This window comes from Vanessa atalanta, chromosome 12 (assembly GCF_905147765.1).
Source record: "Vanessa atalanta chromosome 12, ilVanAtal1.2, whole genome shotgun sequence".
NCBI lineage: Eukaryota > Metazoa > Arthropoda > Insecta > Lepidoptera > Nymphalidae > Vanessa > Vanessa atalanta.
This window is the reverse complement of record NC_061882.1, coordinates 11,245,687-11,262,586: the sequence shown is the minus strand read 5'-3', so window position 1 is coordinate 11,262,586 and position 16,900 is coordinate 11,245,687. Positions and strand designations below refer to the sequence as shown.

General features: G+C 32.0%; 1 protein-coding gene across 1 annotated transcript in view; it reads left to right on the top strand.

Annotated features, from left to right (window-relative positions):
* LOC125067789 (adipokinetic hormone/corazonin-related peptide receptor variant I-like) overlaps window positions 1-16,900 on the top strand; it is a 111,041-nt gene that overhangs the window by 93,182 nt on the left and 959 nt on the right. The window contains exon 7 of the mRNA XM_047676555.1: window positions 15,689-15,762. Within this exon, the coding sequence (XP_047532511.1) occupies window positions 15,689-15,762 (74 nt within the window). The remainder of the gene's footprint in view (window positions 1-15,688; window positions 15,763-16,900) is intronic.

Genomic DNA, 16,900 nt, shown 5'->3' with positions numbered 1-16,900 from the left:
AAGCGCGAACTGTAATCTCTTGAAATTAAAGAGGTATTCTGATGGTATCAAAGATATTCGTGGAATATACACTATTTCTCTTTTAGAACATCCAGTGATAACTGTAACCTATCACATTAAGATAGAGAACCCTTACTATTATGTCTGGTGCCGTTGCATATTTTTTGAGGTCTTAAATTCCTTAGTAACATAATTGGCGACAATCTCCTAACATAAAAAATGACGGGCTTTAAGACTAACCTATATACGAAATTTCAAACCCTATTTCAACCCTTAGAGGTAGAATATCCAGAAACTCTTAAATACATATCTATTCATTTCTCATCAGTACCCCAAAAATAAAGATTTATGCTAATAACTTCAAAAATGCCGGATTACCAGACTAACCTACAGAAGAAATATGAACCCCCAGGGGTAGAATATGCAGAAATGCTAAAATACATATCTACTCATTTCTAATAAGTAGCCCAATAATAAAGATTCATGTTTCTAACTTAAAAATAACTGCCTTCCATACATATTTTATACCCTAATTTTAAGCCTGTGGCTTCATTCTCGTTGAATTTATAAAACTTTACCTATAACACATAAACTATCACCCTCCAATTTACTCCATTAAAGGGTAAATAACAAAAAGTAGCCTGTGTCTGTCACATTAAAATTATCAAGATAGTTTCATCTTAATCAGTTCAGCGGTTTAAACGTGATGAATGCGGGTTCAGACCCACCTTCACCACAAATTTTCATGCGCTTAATTTGTGAGGAAACCCGCATGTATCTAATTTGAACGAAATTCTACCACATGTATTCAACCGGCATTGGAGCAACGTGGTGGATAAGCATCAAACCTTATCCTCAAAGGGAGAGGAGGCCTAAGCCCAGGAGTGGGAAATTTACAGGTGTTACTGTGAGAAATAAAATAGTTAATAAAAACTCATTGTGATTCATTATCAATACACACACCAAAACAAAAAAAAGTTTAAACAATATTATTTAAAACCGCAATGTGCATATGTACCAAAACCAATTTTGATATAAAAGAAATTATTTTTTTAAAAAACAAATGTGTAATCCGTGCTTTCGTGTATCCTTCTACTATTTTGATTGAGTTTGTTCTTGAAGGGCCAAAGCGAGCAGCGTCTTAAAAGCCTTTTTTCGACTTCTTTGTGACCCAATCATGGGTCCTATTGTATTTGTGTTACTTTATAACATAAATGCAATTAGCAAAATTGTATTTTGTATTTTTGCAATTTGATATTTTAAGGATTAGTTTGTTTAATGTACACAATGTTGTTGTTATTGAACAGTTACAATACATAATCAGCAATTTTTAAAGTCGATATTATAAGCTAAACAGAAAATCCAAGTTTCAAGAAGTAAGCTAAATAAATTCATTAAAATCTTTACTGTAAAATCAAATTACACTTTTTTATGGAATATTGGTAAATTCTCTATGATGAAGGAAATGTTAAAATACGTAATTTTTTATAATATAGGAAGGCTAACGGATTAAAACCTGTCTTTAAGTGTCACCACCGCCCATATACTAAACGGTTTCTTTTTCAGCACATTAGAACATTTTAGTTACTAAAGCTGGTGGCACATTGCCGATGTCAATGATGGTAATATATTTTTTTAATTTGCCATTGCCAATGAGTGGTGGTGACAACTTACCACCGAGTGACCAATTAGCCAGTACTATAATTATACGAATATATAAAAAAGACAGTAGGTACAGATCAGGTAGGTTCTAAGTAATTTACTTGGTTCTTACTAAACTAATTAAGCTAACTTCAATTGCTTTAAAGATGCGCTTTGATAATATCCCGGATCAAACAGCTTCTTAACCTTTACTGCTACTTATTTCATATTTTATTGCCCGCACTAAAAATATTAAAATTTAAATAAAAATAAAAAAAAACAGTATTTTTTAGTCTGTGTCTCGCATTGTTAAATTAACTGTAAATCGTCATTTATCAATATTTAAACTTTTATTACTTACCTTGATTTGTTGTTTGAAGAGCCGCAATATAGTTAGCTGAATTTTAACCGAATATTCTGGGCAAAAAAAGCCGGCTTGCACAATAAAAATAGCATGTGCTCAATTTGTACTCATTATTAATCTCTTGCTTGGGAGTGAAGAAAACATCGTAAGCAAACTGCTAACCCCACTGGCAGTGCGACATTTAAAGGTCGCTAAGGTTCTTTTTACGTATTTTGTTGGTACTACTTTACGCGTTTTTAGACCTTAGCCAATTGTGTTTTCTACAATTATTAAAAACATTGTCAATTGTAATCATAATCTGGCAGAATCTAGATTAATATTTCGGAACCTTAGGGAATAATAAAAATATTAAGCAGAGAAATAAAGAGTGCACTAATATAATCTAAAAACAAGATAATCAATCTAATTCTTATAATAACAGAATGACTAGGTTTCTTAATATCATCAAAACAAAATTACTTTTTGTAAAAAAATAAATTTACAAAATTACTTTATTTTTAATTAATTGCCCAGAGGATCTTTTTCGGGTACGTACATTGTACCCGAAAAAGATCCTCGGGGCAAGATGGTCACCAGGAGAAAAGTTTATTTAAAACTTATTAGAATATAATTTTAGTTTCTCGCGTTGGTACACCAAATGAACCATGTAAGAAGTGGTCAATATAGAAATATAAACAATATTAATACAGCGCCAATGTCTATTGCTGTTGGACAGGATGATGGTTTCTTTAATAATTATTTGACATTAAACCAGAATATCAGTAATAGTCGACATTCTAATTGACACTTGACTTAGTGCGTAGACCATTACGGCTCTTAAAGGTCCTTGAGCACATAATCGATGATATACATATCGTTGTGGAGGAATACCTGGAGCAATTGAGTACAATCCTTTGTCTCCACGTTGAGTGGTTAGCAGTTCTCTATACCCAAATAAAGATAGAGCAATTTACCAAGTTTTGTTTATACCTCAATGCAATCAGCTAACCGTTGCTTCAGAGACAAGGTTTTAATTTCAGAAAAAAGTATCTTACCTTCTGTACTACGATTGAAACTGCTGACATCAAATGCAGGCCCGTTAGCAGGAATTTCTTATTATCACTACTAAGTTTGGATTTTTCCTCATTAAAATCTCTCTGGCCATCCGATACGATATTTAGGATTTGCAGAGACTGAGGTGTCAGGGCTTACGATATAAATAAATCATAAATTTTTAATAGCATTTTTGTTTGATGATATCATTACATATACTTTCTTAATTAATTTCACGGAGGTGAAGATAGAGCGGTTCGCATTATAATAATTCAAACTTCCATTGACACTGGAATTGCATAAAGCATAAGCAACTTGATACATTTATGGACCATTTATTGACCAATTTTGGACTATTCATGGGATAGACATTGATATATTAATACAGGTTATAGATGTTTACATACAAAAAGATGGCGAATATTATGGTACCCATCAAGACGGGCTTGTAGACAGCTCTATCATCCGTAAGTAAGACGAGACGACATTTGCCAATAAAAAGGCTAAAACCTTTGTTTTGCATACTGTACATTTATGATATTAGTTATCTACAAAATTGAAGCGTGCCATTTGGCTGGTGGTTTAAATGTCACGATGAAGTCGTTATGAAGTGTTCCAAGTTATAATTAAGTTATTAAGAGTGGTTATATGTCACTGTACTTGTATATCGACCCTTATGTTGCGAACGAATAAAGTGCTTTGAAATAGATTATTCGAAATAGTATTAAAACTTTATCGTGGTTCTAAAAAAGAGGAATAACTCGATATTGCGTTGCAAGCATTTTTATGTTTTGAATATTCAGCTAAATCCACAAATCTAAAAAAAAAAAACAATATTTTCGATATTATATATCTAAAAAATATGTGCTATACAAAAGTATATAGGATCACCGAGCATCCAAACCAGATCAAATTAAATTCCTTTATTCAATATAGAAGTATTACATTTACTTAGTGATTGGCAAATGAAACACTACAACCAGGTTCGGAAAAGAAAATACCCTGACCTGAGAATAACCGGCGAAAGAACCGCGTGTCTGTTTTGACAATTTTAATATTTAAAAATATTCAATGTGAAAATAAATAGCCAGAAGGCGATCGTTTCATTCCCAGGGTGTACTATCAACCATTAACTCACTAATTGTACAATACTCTTGTACACAAGCGTCTTTAACATTTTTTGAAAATTTGGCGATACAGGCATTTTAAGCGCTTTTTGGAATCCTGTTGTAAAACCGTTTACATTGCACCACAAAAGAGTTACTATATCTATGCAGTCGGGTAAGAGAAGTAAAGGGCTGTTCCTTGTACCAATGTGATGAGTATCAAATTTCTCACAAACATATTAATATTTTTCCGTACATACATAACTGAAAATATATATTGAGAAGCAACAGTTGATATCTTGATTTATTTAAATTTACGCCTCAATGATTCTTTAGCTCCTTTAGATCTATAACAGTACATCCATTAAAATAAATATGTTCTGAACCCTAGTCTAGACTTTATTATCTTAAACGGGGAGCTAAATTTAAAAAACCCTTTGTAATTCTTCTGAATCCTATAAGTGATTGAAATTTTTTTTTTTTGTTGTTTTCACTAATTTTTTTGCTTATTTTGTTGCTTTTTTTCTTGATGTTAACCATTTATGTTTATGTACGTATATTGTGTATACTATTTACAATATTGCGTAGAACGGCCTTCTCCAAAAGTCATCACGGTTATTGTGAATGTGGATATTTATAGAAATGTAAATAAATTATTCCATAACTACAAAACAATACAATCACAATCTTCCAGTGACAGTTATTAATAAACATATTAAATCAATTTTCTAATAATGAAATATTAAAAAGCGAATTGACGCGAACATGGTGAGCTGGTGACATTCCGTTTTCTTCTTGAACAAAATCATAATGGCTGCATCGCAACCAGAGACGCGATAGATGCGAGAGTACCAGAAACAAAATACTCTTTACATGGACACAACGTTGTAATATATATATATATTATATCTCTTAAAAAAAGTTTATCCTACCTACTTCTGACATGTGATAACCACTATGACAGCGTTTCAGTGTCTTACTGAATATTGTCCTAAGTAGTAAGCTTAATAACATAAACCATAGTAAAATAAAACTGCAATTTTATAATTTTATTAACTACCCGACCCATCTTTATCACTGCTTTTATTGTTGAAAATTTTAGCTTATTAATTTTAGTTTTAGCTTGAAAGATCTAAGCGCACCGACGCTGGGAAGCGACTTCATTTTGTACTATATATAGTTTTTTAATTCATATGAGTTGTTTATTATAAACTACTTTTGATTAAACTATATTTTAGCTTATAAAGTTACGCTTAACAAATAAATAGGTAAGTTTCATTATGTTTGTAAAAAAAGTTGTCCATAGGAATGTAATATCCATAGCTCCTGAACTAATAAAATTTGTTATGAATGATTAAAATAATATTGTGCGCAAAAGAAATGTGGTTAGTATTTATTGAATTTTAATTCGAAATACTTGGCGTATTTTATTTTAATATGAAAAATAAAAAAATATATGAAATATAAAATCATGAACTTACTAATATAAATATTATTGATATAATATCTAAAATATTTATTTATAAGAATTGATAGCATTAAGTGCTTAAATATATACAAATATGAATTAAAAATTGTTACTGTACAAATCTTGACCGCGTGGAATGCAAGAATGCCAGCAGCATTTCCCCATTGAATCGCAATTCCGATCCTCTGGGCTAAAAACGAACCAGCCCTCCTGTCACCAGTGAAGGCAATAAGACGAGGTGTTATACTTTTGTTGAAGCTTTTTGCACCGTTACTACAAGGGCCAAGTGTTTCGACAGCAGATTGTTAAGTTTTATTTTTTTTTGTAACGTTTACACGTGTATATATTTTATATACATGTTGTCAGAGATAAAGAAAACCTTACACCAAAACCGTTCCCGTATTACTCACCCGCTATTCAATGGTTTATAATTAAATCCATTGTTCTTTAAAATCAATATTTCAATACTCAAGTTATATTATGAAAGGTTTATTATTATATATGTTAGGTACGTCTCACGACTGCTTTTTTATAAAATACGAAGACATTGAACTTATTAAAATTTTCGTATCTTTCACAAAGGATTTTTAATATTGATATATTAAATAAATTTTTATTATTGGAAAAGAAAATAGTATTGAGAAAAATCATAAAAGAAAAATAATAAGAGATAAGAAATGTATTCAATATGTACACGATACGAGCGTTTGGTGAGTATCATATTGATATATATTTTTTCTGGAACTTACTAACAATTAAACCTAACTACCTAACTACTAACAATGCCAAGGAATTGATAACATCTTCCATTTTTAAAGTCGTTTAAAAGCACCGCTAAATAAAAGTTAATTTTCAACGTGTATAGGCATTTCTATTAGTTTATCGCTGTATCAAAGGACTAGAGTTCAATTAAAAAACAAAAAAAAAAAATTTAGTTTGACATTTCTTCGCTGAGCACGTAATGTATAATGGTCAAATATTAAGCGTCTAAACTGTCACCGGTGCTCACCGCGGCTTAAGCCCATAATCTTCGCTTATATTTTCGTGTTCTATGTGACTGGGTCCTACCACTAATAAATTCCATTTATTCGTATCATTTATAATTTCAATTCATTTATTAATAATAAGGTAACATGTTAATGTAAATAAAGTTACTTCGTCTTAAAACGAGATGTAAAAAAGGGGGGAAATTAGAAAAGTTCTGAGAGTAATCTGAGCTACGGAAATTAGATTAGAAAGAAAGAAAGAAAAAAAGAAATGTTTACGATTTATGATTAATCATGTTCCTTGAGTTTGAGCAAATTTCAAACAAATATTATAATTGTATTCTTAGTGGCGTTTTTCTTTATTTTTATCCGATATCCGAACACCTAGGGAACCACTGTGCGTATGACAGTGCGAAGTAATTCCAGCTGCAGTACGCATCGGAGCCGTCTAAAACAGGACAGGCGACTACGGCCCCAGGGTCACGCTGTTTCTTTTATGCCTTGGACGTCGGGGCTTTGGGAGTTCCAAGGCAACAACTTTTTTATCTCCGCCGAGCGGAATCAGGTCATTCTCTTTCCCGCTTCACTGAATGAAGCTACGGCCCTCCACACTGATTCCCTACGGAGCATCGCCAACACGATTGCTCGCAGAAGTCTCGGCCAATCTCGGAGACTAAGATCTGCCACTAAACTTTTCTCGCAGTAGACAACTTCAGCGATGCTTGGCGGTCTCCCGGTCCATGAAGTTTCGTATTTTCTAACCTAATGAAACATAGTAGAGTACTTTCAAATTTTAAATTTATTTATTTATTTATTTTTATTTATTTATTTATTTGATCACCAACAAAGTACACACTGATACATGGGAGCACACAATTCATAAAATAAAAAATAAAAGAAGTGGTACCTCAATTACAGGTGATAACTGCATGAACAGTAAGGCAACATATACATTAAAGCACAAAAAAAAAAACAAATAAAAGACTAATCAAAATTTCAAGTTACAAAACAAAAAAAAAAAAACAAAACCATGAATAAAAAAATAATAAACTAAAATAAAACTAATAATGAAAACTAATATGGATAATCAAGTAGTTCGAACCCTAATAACTATATAATTACCTCAGCACTACCATGGAAATCAAATATTACTTATATTTTAAAACATACAAGTTGCTATATAATAAACAATTTAGTATAACAAGTGATGATTTACCAATAGCTTTCAGAAGCTTCGTCTGATTCCGTACATGAGCAAAGCATCTAAATGGAAAGAGATTTTTCTTCCTCTTTTGTTTAAATTTTATGTTTTAAGCTGCCTTATATTTTATGTTTAACAAACAAGATTTTTTTGTTTGTTGGTGATTATATGGTGTGGTTAAACGTCCCTTCTGTCTATAGTATTGCACTCAGCTCACTCACTCCATTCAAACAGGAATACAACATTATAATCTAATAATGTTATACATACTTCTCATTGCATAATTTAATAAATTATTCTCAGTAGAACATGAATTCCGATTATTTGATAGCTTTACATTTAATTCATCTTATGGAATGCTAGTGAAATGACGTTTTGAATTTACTATGATGTGTACTTGAATAGTTTTAAAATTGCTCTTATATTCATTTTCGCACACTTAAACTCAATTCCCGCTTAATCTTTACGAATAAAACATGACACAAGCAGTACTTTTAAATATATAAAATAATTTTAACAGAACAGCATTTGGGTAAAGACTAATGCAGAAAATGTTTTCGTTATTGGTAATTATTTTATAAAAACAATAACCACTCCACGTCTTTTCGCCGTTTTTAAGATGGGCGAATAGGCAAATGGATAATAGAATAGGTAAATGGACACCACCGCCCACACAGTGGTGGTATCATTGGCGTTCTTACAGTGCCAATGGACATTAGAATTATTAACCATTCCTTACGTCGCCAATAAGTCACGTCCTTTGTGCTTATAGTAACAATGGTTTACTCACTCTTTAAGCTGGAAGATAATATGACTGGTTTGGTATGATATATTTGCTTATAGGTGTTTATCACAAGGGGTTAAACAAAGCCCTATTACAAAGTGAACTTGGTTTAATCGTCACTCTACGCCCACGTGTGTTTCGTGGGCTATTTGATGCAAGTAGATCATTTCATATCGTCTTGAAAAAAACAAAATTCAAAAGTTGGTACCTTTTACCGTTTCAATCTGCAAAGTTCTGGTGAAGTTACTGTATATTAAATGAGCCGTAAAATTATTTTGAATAAAAAATAATGAATGTTATCAAAAATAAATAATAAAATATTCGTTTGCTTTATTTTCAACGTTGATTTTATCTTAATCGACAAAAACTATGTCGATGTAACGAATTATTACGGGTCAGTTTAACGCACATATGTTGCAGTAACTTTTGCTTCGTTTTATGAAACAGACGGTTTTGGTATTTCAATTATTATGATTGATAAACTAAATTAAGTTTGGTACTTGCATTAAATACTATAATGTATGATACTTTCGAAATACTTTTGAAATTAAAAAAAAACTTTTATACTTACACAATATAAAGATGGCAATAAAAGCGATTTGATACATCAATCATAAACAAAATAATATTTGAATTTTGATCTTAATCGACGTAAACTAATATTAAGTTGAAAATAATAATAAAAATGAGTGCTTATATATTGATGCTTTCCGAGGCACGGGAGTGTACAAACTTCTAACTTCCATATCCGGGCTGTTACTGAGAATTTTTCTACAGAAAAACTCAAAAATCCGACCTAGGGTTTGAACCCTTCTGGGTTCACATCAGGACCTGTGACCTAGTCGCTACACCATCGAGACATTCAAAGGTTAATATATTATTTTAAGCCTCAAAAGTAGGAGTATTATTTGGTTGACATATCTGTGTATCTTTGAGTCTCTCGTGGCTTTATAGTTCCCGATAAGTATTTGTCTAACTGTGTGAAGTATATTACACGATATTACACGTAGTGCTGTCAGGGATTAAAGCATAGATTGTTTTGCAGCTGAGAACACGCGACACAGCCACATAAAGCTAGCCGTGTGCACTACTAGATTCGCTTAAAAGTAAACGAAGTTTTTTTTGGAATGAAAAGGAACCTGGGCATAAATATAAAATTATCTGCGCCGTACCCATTTATAGAAAATTTATTTTTAAATACAAAGGGATGATTTAACACCACTGGAACTCTTTAAAAAGGTTTAAACCTCATCAGCCCTGGTTCCAAAACATTTAGATTTTAATAAAACAAACGCTATATGTTACCCCAAGGCTACTACAATATAAATCAGTGAACACCGCATCCAAATCGGTAAAGCCGTTTCCGAGATAAGCGGTAACAAGATAGTACAGTAACAGAGATAGTAAAGATAAACAAACAACTTTGACTTTGAATAGACATCATTAGTCGAGATCTTAATATTCGTAAAATAGCGTTTTGAATATCGGCGTTGTATGATATCGGAACTTTGGAAGTTTATTGAAGTTGATATAAAGGCAAAATATAGCAAACTATTAGCTAATAGAACGATATATCAAACGTTAATAATATCTAAGTTTTGTTGCGCTGACATATACATGTATATGTCGGAGATATTGACGGGTTACCTGGTACAGATTCCATTGACAACCATTACCAATAAAAGGCGATTTGCTCCAATATATACCAAACCACGAGTCAAGCTCGAATAGTAATTATTATGTGTTTCTATTACAAAATTCTCAGTAGCATCCTGGAGTCGAAATGGACGAATGGATAAAACGCATGCATCTTAACTGATGATTGTTTCATCCAAGTATTTAATTTTGTTCTCATGCTCATCGGTGTAGAATCACCGATCACGAGAACACAGAGAAAACCGCGTGAGGAGACCAGCATGTCTTTAATTTTAATGAAATTCTGCCATATATGTCTCAACCAATCCGATTGGATCAGCCTGGTGGAATTAGCTCCAAAACTTCTCCCCAAAGGGAGAGGAGGCCTTAGCCCAGCAGTGGAAGGTTTCAGGCTGTTACTTTGCACTAGGGTCAGGAATTTGATAGTGTTTACATTCCAGTGCTCACAAACAATAAAACTCAAAAAACTCAAATTCCTTTATTAAATATATAGAAGCATTACACTTCTACACGCATTGATAGTCAAATGTCACACTACCGCCGGTTCTGAAAAGAAAATACTCAGTGTATTTTCTTATTTTTTCCTGAGAAGAACTGGCGAAATAAATTCTTTATTTCATTATATTTAATGTAAGAGCCACTCATAAACTATGGCCGAAATATGACGCATACTTTGGTCGAGTAGATTGGTCGCTCATTCTTTCTGTCTTAAACTTTCAGAATGATTCAAATTTAATCATTATTTTTCTTGACCACATATTTTGTGATATCATTTAACTCTATTGGTCTGTATATTTCTCATTATAAGTTAATTAAATGTATAATGATTACAATCTTTGTTTCCTAATAAATCAATACTGGTTCGTACTGGTAATCGGCGGTACGTGCTGGTATTCAGTTAGTCTAACTTGCGCCTATGGAATATTACATAACATAATTCATGATACATTCTAATAATGTGCACTAGCTGCCCGTCCTAACTTTGTACAGGTCAAAGGAATTTCTTTTATTTTTTTCTATAAAAACCTGTACCCGATTGCTCCATACTCCACAAATCCATCTTCTATGAAAATCTCTCCTGTCACTTAGGAGTACTTCATTGATACACAGTGACAGACGAATTATATATATATATAAATACAATATATAAAGTTATGTACTTACATATCTTTACATAATATATATATAAATATATGTATGAACATATATTTAAATTAAGGTACACATCTTTGAATGATAATTACAAATTTGATGCTTAGAATTTAACTAAGATTTGTCATTTATTTTAATTAATATGTAGAAGTGAAATAATTTCTCTTACTCTCATAACCGTCTAAGGACTAATTAGTGCTTGCTCACCCTGAAAAAATAAACTAAACCAATTATATATTTGATGAAATTCAGGCTTTCAGACATCAATCTTACTAATATTATAAACTAACGATCCGCCCCGACTTCGCACGGCTGCAGTTTATTAATAAAAAAAATGATATGATATAAGTATAAATAAATCATATCATTTAGCATATATAGAATTGAGGAAAAATTTAGCTTTTTCCGGTAAAAATCTTTATATATATGCGAATGTTACATGCGTCGTGGGCAGTGGTTTATGTTCAGTGGCGTGATTCAACTGATGAAATGTGTTCAGTGAAATTAAAAAATAAAATTGATGACACTAAGTTTTGGTAATTCTGTGTCGATTCAAATTAAGTAAAATTTGTATTTTAAATTGTCACTTTTCGTTTTGACATCGACCAATAGTCACGTACATTTGAGACTGAATAAGTTTTAATAAATCAATTTGAGTAATTTTGTTTTTGAATTCGGCGATTACCACTATATACAAATTTTCCTTCTTTATAATATTAGTGATAGATGAGAAATGTTGGTTGGATGAATAGACTAATGTATGTTACTCAATCGCGGCGCAGCGTTTGAACGGATCTGATTGAAATTTGGCACAGAAATAGACTGCAATATGGAATAAAACATAAAGTACTTTTATTCTTAACACCTGCAAAAACAAACCGGCGAAAGAAATTCTTCATTTCATTACATTTAATGTAAGAGCCACTCACAAACTATGGCCGAAATATGACGCATACTTTGGTCGAGTAGATTGGTTGCTCCTTCTTTCCGTCTTAAACTTTCAGAATTATTCAAATTTAATAATTATTTTTCTTGACCACATATTTTGTGATATCATTTATTATTTGGAAATAGATTGAAATATGGAACAAAACATAAAGTACTTTTATTCTTAACACTGCAAAAACAATCCCCCCCCCCCTCCTCTCAAACGGAGAAGCCAGGGTGTAAACTAGTAATATCAAACAATTGTAGTTTCCATCCGCGGCTGTGCTAGCTTGAGGTGTAGGTGGTGTAGGTACATTAATTGAGTACCAACATTATAATCTTAGTAACATTAATTTTAGGTAGTAATTAGGATTAATTTTAATGACATCAATTATTTATTGGTAAAATATTAAATATTTTATTATTTATTTATTTTATGCATTCTGTTTAACTTTCACACTAATTTATTCCGTGACATTAAATATTTATTTACAAAATATAATACCGTACAAATGAATTGTATAATTAATTAATCAAGCTAATTAAAGAGGAATGAATACTCAAAATGTATTCATAATTCATTTCTATTGCCATGATGTCCTCGTGCGAAGAACACGAGGATCCTTACCGAAGGTTGAATTTTTATAAACACAAATTAAGACTTGGACCGTCTCAGATGGTATTTATAATAATCCAACTCAGCTCGACATTCGAGAGAATTACATATTTCGGAAGAAATTACATTCCGAGTTTATTCATATGTTTTGACCTTGGAGGGTTTACCTCACTGAAAGTAATCGCAATATATTTATGACAATATAATGTTTATACACAATAATTTACAAAAATATTCCATAAAAGCTGATATAGATACTGTTAATACAAGAAATATTATAGTAACCCCTACTTTCCGTTTGCATACGGTACCGAGAACGTTTTTGGGCAACGGTATATGCATACCTATATAATAAGACACCAGAAAATATACGTACGTATAAATCTTGCTTATTAAAGTAGTCGTATACGATGTGTAACATCCGACATCTCACATTAATGCAACATTAACATTATATCATCTTGGAAAAAGGCTTGGTCCCATTTGATGGCGGCCAACTTTAGCACTTGGTCAACTCAAATGGCGCGCACCGTCATTGGTCAATTCAAATAGAGCACGCGGTCATTGGTCAATTCAAATAACGCGCGCTTCCCTGTTTGCTGTTACACACATCCGTCACTTTCCACGGAATCACTCCAATAGATTTCAGGTCTAGGAAAGATGTTAGGCATCAATTAATGTAAATAAAAGTAAAAATAAACATGTTAGAAATATGAAAAAACATATTTTCCATCAATTCCACGAAACGAGCTCCCAAAAGAAATTGGTCCTTAAGCGCTCAATGGTTATCATTTGCGAAAACAATAATTCTTAGTATCATCTTAAATGCTCGTTCGTCTTCGCTTATTTCTGGCCAGGCGCCATTCGAACCTTTTTCGAACACTAGTATGTAAATATAGATGTTGATATATATATTTCGATTATTATTAGTCTTCGACATTGTTCGACCGATTACGTTAAAGCTATTATGACAGACAACACGTCAATCTCAACCGATGATTCTGAGTTCAAAAACGTGGTAAACCCCACTGAATTCAGGTGGTTAACTTATAATTATAATTCATCTCGTGCTCGGTGGTTAAAGAAAAAATCTCAATAGAAAACTTGCACGTGAAATCCCGCATTATGTACTAACCCGTACATTGGATCAGCGTGGTCAAGTAAGCTCCTAACCTTACAAAATATAATTCTTGCGTTTGTTCGTATTTTTTGCTCAGTATTTATGGGCTATAATTTTATCTACCTTATTACTAATTATTATGTTAATGTTAATGTTAATAATCAACTAAATTAATATAATACTAGTTTAGGTCTAGAGTTTAGCCCTCGGGTTTTAGGTATAAAAAAAGTATCCTGTGTTCTTGAAATTTAGTTTAATGGTTTGAAATCGTAACGTACAGACAGACAGTAACTTTCGCATTTATAATATTATTATAGATGTATTATAGCTTGATTAGCGGATTTGGAGTCCTTGTTTGTGTGTAAATGCTAGGCGCTTGACATTATGAAGGACTAAGTTAATAGCTACGAACTTAAATTGATCTCATCCGTATTGGGATTCGAAATTTCAAATTTCAAATTAATTTATAATATAATATATTTAATCTATCTCACATAATCTGTAGCCAAAGTATGTTTATAGGCGAAGGCATTGTGTTATTTTTAATTATTGAGACAATTATAGCACACGTCCCAAATATATGAATTATATTAAAACGATAGCATTAATGTCTAATCTATTAAATTAAGAAACACGTTCCATTGAAGACAAATTTTGGAGTTAATTCTACCACGTTACTCCAATGCGATTCGGTGTATACACGTGGCAGAACTTCATTGCAATTAGACACATGGAGTTTGTCAGACAATCTCCTTGGGCAAGGTGATTGCCTCTTCGTCAGGTCACAGTAGCATGCGAAAGCGATCCCGTGGCGCCCGCTGAAGAGACGGAGAGGGTACCGTTCGTTTTTCTAGTTATTCCTGTGTACTAGAACACACTAGACGTCCCGGGCACAAGCACATACCACCCCACCTCACGTGGGAGAAACGCGTAATGCATTTTTCCAGCGAGATCAAAAATAAAAATATTGGCAGTTATAGGGACTGCCGATAGAAGTGAAAATGTTTACCTCTATACTTAAATTCCACAAAAAATGTTAGCTTTACCAATTAATTCATTTAAATCGCATGCTACGAAAACTTTTAACTAGAAGGTGTAATAGTCGATAGAGGATTATACAGATGATAAAAAAGTTCGAATTTAGTATTAGGTTCATGCGAGGTAACTTATAATTAAATTGCTTAATTACTACTGAATTTCTTGCCGGTTCCTTTTAGTACAATTTAAATTCCGAACCAGTGTTAGCTTTAAATTTAAATTAATCATACAAAAAGGCTCTAAAATGATCGTAAGAGCCGACTTGAATAAAGTGTATTTTGTTTTGATTTGATGTGACTTTTGACGAGACAGATATGAAGATATCTCTTGTTTTTAATATAAAGTAAAGTACGACACAATTCAAATGTAGCATCGTCAATTTGGCGAATGTATGGTTATATGACATTAAATTTTCGCATAAGAAATAAATAAAGATTGATGATTTTGATGACACTTAATTAAGATTTGATCGGTTTTACGAATTTTGCCGATGCTGCATCTAAGTTGCGTCGTACTATAAAACTTTCTTAGCGATGATCCAAGTAGATTGGTATTCGTAATAGCGTTGTTAGTTATATAATCTTATTTTTGTTTCAGCTAACTCAGGTACCAGCTCTTTGAAACATAGAAACAATAATACAGCCGGCGCATGTCTCGTTAAATCTGTTAAGGTAAGCAACAGTACTTCGTTAGACTAAGATAAATATTATAAGTGCATATAGTGCTTAGTAAGACACTAAACTAAGCATTAAGCTCTTATGCATCCAAGCATCATATCCAATTGACTTATATAGAAATGTATTCAATGCGAGGAGCATTTGAATACATTACAAGCTTTGCCAAAATAGTATAAATTAAATAGTGATCTTTAATTAATAATAATTTGTTATTGTAATTGTTTTTTATGTTTTTTTTAAAAGATAGATATTAAAAGGCTTCGCATTGACTCATTTAGAATAATCTCAGAAATCTACTTAAAATGTGTTTTAAATAAAAAACTTAAATAACCATAAAAGGAATACATATTGAGAAGTATATTTGAGTTTATTCAACCACCGTGCTCCGATGTGGGTTGGTGGAAACACATGTGTCAGACGATGACTTATGCTTGTTCCCTCAAGATGTTAATTCACGTGAAATCTAGTGAACGTATCAATATGACACTATAAGCAATTTACGCGGAATCGTCCGTAGATGATACGCATGTTCTTATTTCATTTATCCTTCGCCTTTTTTAATATCAAACTCAGCGAAGCAGGCGAGTAATAGGTAGTGAATTATAAACTCAAATTAACTTAATACAAACTCAAATTTAATTAAAATGGATTATAAGCCAAAGCTAGACGCATATACGTACACACACATTCCTCTTAAGCTTCACGTGCTCAAACCACTGGCCCAACGAAGTCGTATTTATTTAATGTACATTCGCAAAATAAATTTACAAAAAATACTTTTGGGCCAAGTACAATTTAACAACTTAATTTAATAGCTATAACTAATAATAAGGCTAATGAATTCTCGGAATACGGTGGCTGTATTAAATTATTTTTAACAAACTAACTTTCTTGAACTGTATAGTGTGTCTGAAAACGTGAACATTTTCAGTTTTCCATTAAAAACTCCTAAAGATGTATCCGGTGATCGAGAACGGGTTAAATATAATTTTGGTGTATTTCTAGTGACTTTGACACTACGGATACACTACGGATACAAGTTGCCACAATAATAATTATATTTTTATAAACAAATCTCGCATCTCGAATTCTTTAAGTAATTTTTTTTTACAAAACAATTTTATTATAATTC